The sequence below is a fragment of the Thalia democratica genome, unplaced genomic scaffold (assembly GCF_965202585.1).
Source record: "Thalia democratica unplaced genomic scaffold, ktThaDemo2.hap1.1 HAP1_SCAFFOLD_1067, whole genome shotgun sequence".
In the NCBI taxonomy this organism is placed as follows: Eukaryota; Metazoa; Chordata; class Thaliacea; order Salpida; family Salpidae; genus Thalia; species Thalia democratica.
In genome coordinates this window covers 1-9665 of record NW_028139991.1, presented here as the reverse complement: position 1 = coordinate 9665, position 9665 = coordinate 1, and the positions used below count along the sequence as shown (strand labels likewise).

The 9665-nt window shown below is 22.9% G+C and overlaps 1 protein-coding gene across 1 annotated transcript; it reads right to left on the bottom strand.

Moving 5' to 3' along the window:
- Positions 1-248: 248 nt before the first annotated feature.
- LOC145847740 (kelch-like protein 25) lies at positions 249-1205 on the bottom strand. Its single transcript, XM_082953698.1, has one exon. The coding sequence runs from the start codon at positions 1203-1205 to the stop codon at positions 249-251; it is 957 nt and encodes a 318-aa protein (XP_082809824.1).
- Positions 1206-9665: the final 8460 nt, after the last annotated feature.

Genomic DNA, 9665 nt, shown 5'->3' with positions numbered 1-9665 from the left:
TAAACATCACAACAATACACATAAGACGAGATTAAGTATATATGCTTTATTATAACAAAAACTAGAACTTTATTATAAGCAAAAATAGTCTTGTGATAATTATTAACATAAAAACTAAAATGTGATCTAAAACTAAAATTTAAATATATCAATCAAAGTAGGTTAGTTTTAAACTAGAACTCAAACATAATAAAATTATCTTCAAATTTTTTCTTCTTAATTATTTACATTTGTAAATATAGGTTCTTTTAGTAGGAGTACTTTAAAAAGTTTGAATGAAACATGGTTTTAGTAAAATCACACTGAATATTTAACCATTTTTCTTTATCGACATCATATAAGTAAACAACTGTTTCTGTTAGAGGTTTTTCAAACTCTTGAAATACCACAATGTTTCTGCCAATACTAAATGCTTGAAAATACCAACCTTTTATATTAGAAAATTTTATTTCCGAATCGATTTTTGTAAATTCCCTCGAACAACTGTCAAATACTTCACAACTTGTAATATATGCTCCACCAATAACAAATATTTTATTACCCATACTAACTGCAACATGAGAACGTCTCTTTTCAATCATATCAGATAAATAAGTCCATTTGTTTTCATGATGATCATATGCTTCTGCTGATTTCAACGGAGACAAATTATTTTCACCTCCAGTAACAACAAGTTTACCTTCAAAAACTGTACAAGCAGCACAAACTCTCGCTACACTTAAATACGCTATTTCATTCCATGTATTACTATTGATATCAAGGGTATAACACATACTAAGACTTTTATCACTTTTTATAATCCACCTTCTAATTAAATATAATTTATTCATGAATGAAATAATAAAACAACAAGACCGTTCTTTCATTTGCATATATTGATGAGTCCAAGTTTTAGTTTTTTCAGAATAAATTTCAGTTGACACAACTAAGTTATTTGAACTTTCATCAAAATTTATTCTATCACAAATAGCAAGTATATCAGATTTAATAGCAACTAAATCTAAGCAGAAATGCGTTTTTACCATTGACGGAAACTTGTTCACTTTAAAGCAAGGTGTTTTCAGTTCTAAAACTTCGTTTTTCATATTTCCATTTTTGTCTTTTCCGCCACAAGTCAAAATACTGAAGCCTTCTTGGTTACAATATCTGTTTTCGTACAAAACTGATGGTACATGAAAAGGAATTGACTCGTATTTTTCATGCATCATAGATATTTTGAAGAAAAAAGTCAGTCTAAAAAATAACAAAAATCAACCTTACGTCAACAATTTATTGTATTAGTAAAAATATATTCTATTTAAAGTATTCTTTATTAAAAATCATAAAAAGCCTTTGTTTTAACTTACGACCTGGTGCACGTAAAAAAAAAATAAGTCATAGATTTGTACACCATTTTAATACTTTTTATTGTCTTTATCTAGGACAAGACAGCAATTATTTTAGAATTTTGTTTAATTTTGAATAACAGTATGGCCGGTAAAAATTATAAATAAGTTATAAATGATGAGTATTTCATAAATTAACAAAAACTTTGCTTAAAGAAAAGCTGAGTTTAAAAATAAGAATATATAGTTTTCTCTCTGTTTATATTTCAGATTGGAAAAGTATAGATACACATTAAAAAGTATATTATATCATACAAAACAAAAAAAACATTAAAGTGAGTAGAACATAAATTAAATTTAATAATTACTCATAATTTTCTAATTTTTTAATAACTATTTATTGCCATACTAGATATACTAGAAAAAAAAATGATGTAAAAGGATTTCAGTAAATAGAAATATAAAAACAAAAAAAAAATTTGCTGATTTGATAAATACCAATAATCATTTAACTTAAAAACATTCAGAGTCAAAAATGTTTATTTAATGAGTGGTGAAAACTATTCTATAACTTGAAAAACTGTAAAATACAGTTGCTACTATTATACAGGTAGTTTCTACGGACTATCTTAAGAAAGTCAAATGTTTTCATTTAACGTCTTAAATATTTAAAACAACCAAAGTATGAGTGTATTTTATTTTTAGTTTCAAATAAAGGCAGTTATGCTTTAAAATAATACTACTTATTTACTACAAAAATAATGTTTAAAAAAATAGTTTAATGTTTGTTGTTAAACTCGAAATTTAAAAAAAGTAACCCTAAAAAAACTGCATGTTTCTTTAAATAGATTGCTTTAAGCTTTGTTAGTTTTTAACTATTTTACTCTAACCATATTAAAATTCTGATGAAAGTTCTTCTAAAACATTATAATTTATATAATTTTAAAAAAAATTCAAATTTTTTTCTAAAATCATCAATTAGGGTAAAACACTTTTTTACGCTGCATAGTTGATTTTGTTTTAAGTTCATAAGAGTTTTTATGTATCAGCTTCAAAGTTGTTTGATATTATGTATATTTGAAAAGCTCAATTATGTAAACTTCTGTTTTGTCATAGAAACTATAACATTTCAAGAGTAAGTATTCTTATTATGAGTTTTATTATGAGGTTTTAGTCCAATTTGTTGAGTAAAAACATGATTAGCAAAGCACTTAGTTTAATTATTTTAAATTTTAAGATATACTAACATATTTTTTTATAGAAAACTAATTAAAAATTCTTTGTATTTAAAGTGTATCAGTAAAGCAAAACATAAGTTTACTTATTTTTATTAAAACTTTAATTGTGTAAAATTTACTTAATTAAGCATAGTTTAATCAGATACGGTAAAAATAACATTAGTACTTCAAATATTTTTTAGTTGTTTTATTTGTAAAAGTAAATATTCTATTTTCAGTTCAACTTTTCTTGAGTATTGTTTACGTTGTAAAATAAACAAATCAAAAAAGACTAATAAGTTGCAAAACAAAATAAATAATGTACTTTAGAAAAAGTGAACAATTAATTAATTATACAACATTTATAATATTTTTTTAAATAATAGGTTCCGGTATAATGATAAAAGTATTGTTTTAATTGATGTTAGTATGAGCAAAATATTTATTGTTTTTAGTAGTTTCTAAAGATAAAATTGTAAGTTCTGAATATTGTTTAAACAATAACTTTGAGCTTGTATTAATTTTTTTTTTGATATTTTGTTAACTAAAAATTTAAAACGTTTTTTAAAGGACAGTTTAAGTTGTTTTAAAGTCTTAAGATGCAAAAAAAGTAAAATGTAAACAGGACTTTCATTTTATATTATAAAATTTATTGTTTTGATACATAACATTTCTCATTTTAAAATAATTTAAACAACTTAGAATGACTTAGGTGATTAAAAGCAGCCTTTCTTAATCTTAGCTGAGTAATTGTTTAACCTTTAAAAATAATATCAACTGTTTTAAAACTTTTAACTTAAGGTAAGTTTACAACAAATTTACATGTTTTAATGATTCTCGTAATTTAGTTTAAAGTTTTTTTAAATTACAACATTTAAGTACAACTTTTTAACTTTTATTTTCTTTTTATATGATACGTTATTGTTTTATTCAACGGCAATTACCTTTTAATATTTTGAAATTTTTAAAACGATTCTCTGTCGCTAATTTTTGTATAGGTCAACTTTTTAAACTATTTAAACGATTTTTTTTTCATTTAAAGACAATTAAATTTCAATATTTTGAGGTTATAAAAACAGTTTATGTTGCTAATATTTTATATAAGTCAACTCTTTTATTTATAACAAAATGTACACTTGTATACTATACATACTAGTTTACTAAAAGATTCTCAACTCAAATTTTTTTATTTAAGTCTACAATTTTTTTACTTAATTTTATATTCTAAGTTTTGAAACTTACTCGATGTTAAATTTAAATTTTAAAAGTTTGAAAAATGATATAACTTCTCGGCAGTGCAAAATATTAATTTGTTATTTTAAGAAGAAAACAAAAATATGCTAGTTTACATGAACTTCAATTTATTAATTTATTATTATCTTAATGAAGTGTTCCACAATTACTATATTTAGTTATATGTATTAGTATTTGAACGATACTTTATAAATCTATTACTATAACGGTTAAATTTGTAAGGCAAGCAAAGCCTTATTGTTATACATATGATTTTAGACTTTTTTACTAACCGAATTTTTTTTGTTTAAACTTCAGATCTAATACGAAAACATTATTCTTATAAACAAAAACTCTTATTCTCTAAATTTCAATGTACGTAATTTTTTTATCAATTTTTTTTTCATAAAACTTATCTTCTTAAACAGCACGCTCAAATTACATTTAAAAATTACGTCACCATAATTTAAAACTTCTGTTTGATAAAACTTTACAAACTGTTGTTGGTAAAATTCTGTCCAATTGCAATTTCTAAACAACTTTTTAATGATCAACAATAGTTTACTTATAGTTTATTGATTTTAAAAAATTAAAATATAAAAATTTGTAAAAACCCGTTTTGCTGATTCAAACTTAAGTATCCTAATAACATCTCACACTAATGTTGACTTCCGAACAATAATATAAATATTTATAATTTTAATGTTTTTCATAAAAACTTGTATTCTCTATAAATGTAAAGCAATACCGAGCCTATACAAAAAGTGTTGTTAAACTACAGTTTTATTAATACTAAGTTTTCATATAAATATTAACTGAAATAAAATAAACAAAATACTAACTAAAATATTATGAGGCTATTAGTTATTTCACACAAACGTTTTTCACAAACAATTTAAATTTTGCTTATAACATATTTTACAGATGTAAAAACAGTCAGGACTCAGGATTCTAGCTTGAAAGTTAGTAATTGATATTTCTTATTTTGTTGATATTTTCTTATAACTGGTATTTACTATGGATCACAATTGTTATTTTGAATAACTTGGTCCGCTGAAAATATTTGTTTTATAATGAGTGCTTCGACCAATTTTTCTAAGGAGTTAGGCTGATAAACTTTGGTTTAAATTAGTGACAATTAATAAATACATATTATTTTGTTAAAAAGGTAAGGCAATATTTTAACATTACGATAAATTATATTTAAATATAAATTAAACTCGATTATGTCAAATTAAAAGAATTTAGACAAGTTCTAGTTTTTAGAAATAATAATTACATATACACTTTCCAAAAACGTTAAACTAAGATTAAAAGAAAAAAGAACAAAATCGTAGAAATCCCGTGTGTTGGTTAAATAGAAAAATTTAAAAATAATATTTTATTAGTTTTGAAACATTAAGATGTAATCGCTAATAAACTATAATAATCTTTCAAATAAGTTTTTTTCGTTTTTATTTATTTAAGTAGTTTTAAATGAAAACACATTAGCAATAGTTGTAAAAGCACAAAAATTTAAACAAAAAAAGTGCAATAATTTTTTTTTGCTTACAGTAAGTATATAATTTACTTTATAGTTATACTACTATCCATTTAAAATACTAAATCAGTTAAAACTATTGTTTGTGAAAAACTTTTAAGAACTTGACTAAAATTAGAAAGTTAGTCTTTGTTTTAGCAAAAGAAGAAAACTGTTAAATGTTTTAAATGTTTAATCATCTTTTCCAACTTACGATTTAATTTTTATTAAATTAATATACTTACAAATATATAATTAGGAATAATTTATATTAAAATGATATAAAGTAATAGTTTAACTTATCTCTAACCTGTGCATGTATAACAGTCTACAACATAATTAAGGAAAAAAAAAACTTAAAATTAACAGTTCGTCTAATTGATTTTATGCTGCATATTTCATATCAACATATTCTTAATAACCCCGTAAGTTTTTCTTAAGAATGCGTCTATTTAAAATAATAATTAAGAAGTTATTACTTAAAAAACAAATTTTCTTTTTTTATTATTGTCTTCTAAAAGTTTGTTCTTTGCAATGAACTACATATGATTATATAAAACAAATATTTTAAGTTTAGTTAAAAATAAAGTAATCCAAAAATTGCTTTATTAAATATAAAGACATTAAATAGCTGTGTTACTTTATACTTATATTTACTAAACAAAATAAAATTTATTTATCAGTTTAACCTTTTTTATTGAACATAAGCGAAGCAAAGCAACCAAAACAAATATTTGAGAGCAAATTAAAAAGATATTTACGATTAACTCAAACAAAATTTCAAAAATGAATAACTCTTTTTGCAATTGTTCCTATAGCTTCTGAAATTCAAGTGTACTTTACATAGCTTGATTTGAACATGTTTTTAGTAAAATCACACGGAATATTTAACCATTTTTCTTTTTTAACATCGTATAAGTGAACAGCTGTTTGTGTAAGAGGTTCACCAGAATTTTGAAATACTACAACATTTTCACCAATGCTAAAGGCATTAAAGTACTGTCCATTTAAACAAGCAAATATTTCTGAATAGATTTCTGTAAACACTATTGAATAACTATCAAAACACTTCACAATTTGTATTAATTACTCCACCAATTACAAACAACTTATTACCCATACTAACTGCAGCATGATCCATTTTTCTTCAATCATATCAGGTAAATAAGTCCATTTGTTTTCATGATGATCGTACGCTTCTACTGATTTCAAATGACACCAATTATCTGAACCTCCAGTAACAACAATTTTACCTTCAAAAACTGTACAAGCTGCACAATCTCTTGCTACATTTAAATCTGCTATGTTGTTCAGTATTTTATTATTGGTGTCGTAAGTGTAACACGAACTAAAACTTTCATCATTGTTTACATTCAATCCTCCTATTAGATATAAGTTACTCATGAAAGAACTAACACAATAACAAGACCGGTTTTTCATTACTACATATTGATGAGTCCAAGTTTTATTTTCCTCAGAATAAATTTCAACAGATACAACTGACTCTTCATCTAAACTTTCATTTAGTTCTGCTATATCACCAATAGCAAATATATCAGATTTGATTTTGACTAAATTGAAGTAGCAATGCGGATTTAGCATATAAGGAAATTTACTCACTATAAAACTAGGTGGTTCAAATGCTAAAATTTCGTTTGTAATTTTTCCATTTTTGTCTTTTCCTCCACAAACCAAAGTACTAAAGGCTTCTTGGTTACAATATCTGTTTTTGTACAAAACTTTTGGTACATTAAATGAGTTCGACTCGTTTTTTTCATGCATCATAGATATTTTAAAGAAAAAAGTCAGTCTAAAAACAGTAACATAAATCAACCTTAATGTCAAAATATTAATTACATGTATTAGTGAGAAGATAGTTTTTCAAAAGTATTGTTTACTAAACGACATAAAAAGCGCTCAAATGTCAGGACTATCGACCTGGTGCACGGAATTCTTTTTTAGTTATACATTTGTACACCACTTTAATACTCTTATCATTATGTCTAGGACAAGACATCAATTATTATAGAATAATGTATGGTTTTGATTAGTATTTTATTTATTTGACAAATAATTACTAACAAGTGTTTAGTTTTAACAAAAAAAGGTATAATTTTCTCTCTAAATATCTTTTAGTTAACGAAAAAATTAATATACTTTATAACATATATTTCAATGCAGCCAGTATTTATCAGCTACAAATTCAAGAGAATGTAACTCATTGCAGTTACAGAGCAGCTTGTTTATCTGTCATGGAGTAACTTTTTCAGTGTAACTTAAATACATTTTAGTCTTGCTTAAAACTTTACATGAAGTAAACTACTTATAACACCTTCATTTTTCTTGTTTTAAAGTTGTCATAAATTATTTATATATAACTGACAAAATAGACTTAGTCTTTTGTATGTATGACTTTTTATATTTTTGATTGTTTTTAAGTTAAATGTTAAAAGTAAAGTATTTAGTTTTCTCTAACAATATGGTTGAAATTTTTTTGTCATGTTTTGTTACTAAATTTAAAGGTTAAAAGTAATAAAGAAGAATTTTTAAATTAGTTTTTTTTTAGAGACTGAAGACATTACCATTTTATCTGTATGCTGAGTTTCTGTTTTAGTTAATTACGTTGTCACGTTTTTAAACTAATAAAAAGTTCAATGTTTAAGTAGGGAGTTATTTATGTCTAAATATATACATAAACCTTCTACGTTAGTTTATAGAATTTAAAGTTTCAATAAATTTCAAAATATGTATAGGTTAACCCATAAAAACATTAATATAAAAATACTGAACAAAAAAAAAAAATTATTCACACAACGTTTTGCTGATTTCTTACAAAAAATAGTTTATAATATACTAAATGTTTTGAAATTTATAAAATGAAGTAAGTGCGGTAAACATTTATTGTGATTGGTAAACATACACATTACAAAAATCACTTACCTACTTTTGAAGTAACTGTTTAAAATAAAATAAAATATTATTATTATTTAATATTATAAAATATTAAATTAAACTATTATTAAAGTTTTAGTCAGCAAAAATGTTATTCAAAATTAAAATACATATAAAATCTAGAAACTCTTATGTTAATATTTTCGGTTCACTATTTCTTTGTCAAACATAAAAAATGCGATATTAAAAAATATTTATTTAGTAAACTGTGTATATATGTAAAGAGCTGTTTCATTTTTTTTGGGAAAAAATAGAGTGGAAGTAAATTCAATTATTGAAATACAGAATACAAAATCCAGCAATAAATATCATGTAGGAAATAATAATTTCTTAATGTAGTTAATTTAATTTACAAAATCAACTGATCTTATTTATTAAAATTATGGATAACTATCACTTTTAAAATGAAGCTAAAATAAATTATAAAGTGCTTAATTTAAAAACTATTTTTTTATTAGTATTTTAATGAGGGTATCCAGATATATAATATTTAAAATAAAAATACATTATAAATGGTTGCTCATTACAGAAAATCAAATAGTCTTTTGCATTTATAATGCGAATACTGTCTTTTAATCACAAATATTCTGAATTTTAACAGTTAGAAATATTTTTATATGTTGAAACAAAAACATATTGATACTAATTAAAAACCAAAATAAATGTTGTGTACTTTTTTAAATATACCGACAAATATTAACTTAATTTTATAAATTTAAACTTTTACAGAATTTCTAGAAACTTTAAAAAAACTTGAGTTAATTTTATGTTAGGTGATAGAGATCTGGTTAAATAAAGTTTTAAAGAATATAACACTGACTATTTGAACAGTATGCTGTAATTTAAGTAATTTTCAAATTAGTGCAAGTATATATGCCATATTTTAATTTGTTTATAAATTGGTTCATTGAAGTTGTTTCCTAGGTTATTTGTTACATAAAAAAAATATTTGGTTAAAACAACTACATATTACAGTATTCATTGACTAAACATTTTTTTTAAATTTAATGGATATTTGAAACAGTCAATGAAATACCACGACAAAACTTACCAAATGTTGAATAAATTAATGATTAAGTTATTGAAACTCAAAAATAAGTTATAGCTGTAAATATATTTAATTTTTTTTTTGTTTAAGAGATACTTAATACAAATAAAAAATAATAAATAAGTTTTAAAAGAGGTGCTGAATTTCTAATGCTTTTTTTTTTTTCTTTTTTTAAGTTTAATTTAAATAGTAGCAAAGCTAATAAATAAGTTTAAAGTTTATATTAAAATCATTATCAGTTATAACTAAAAAAAACGACATTTAAATAATTAAGTGACATAAACAAAATAAAAACCCACTAACTGTAGCTGTTTTAAATAGATTATACTAACAGCAGTATTTCGTTGACAAATGTATGAACTGCTGATTAT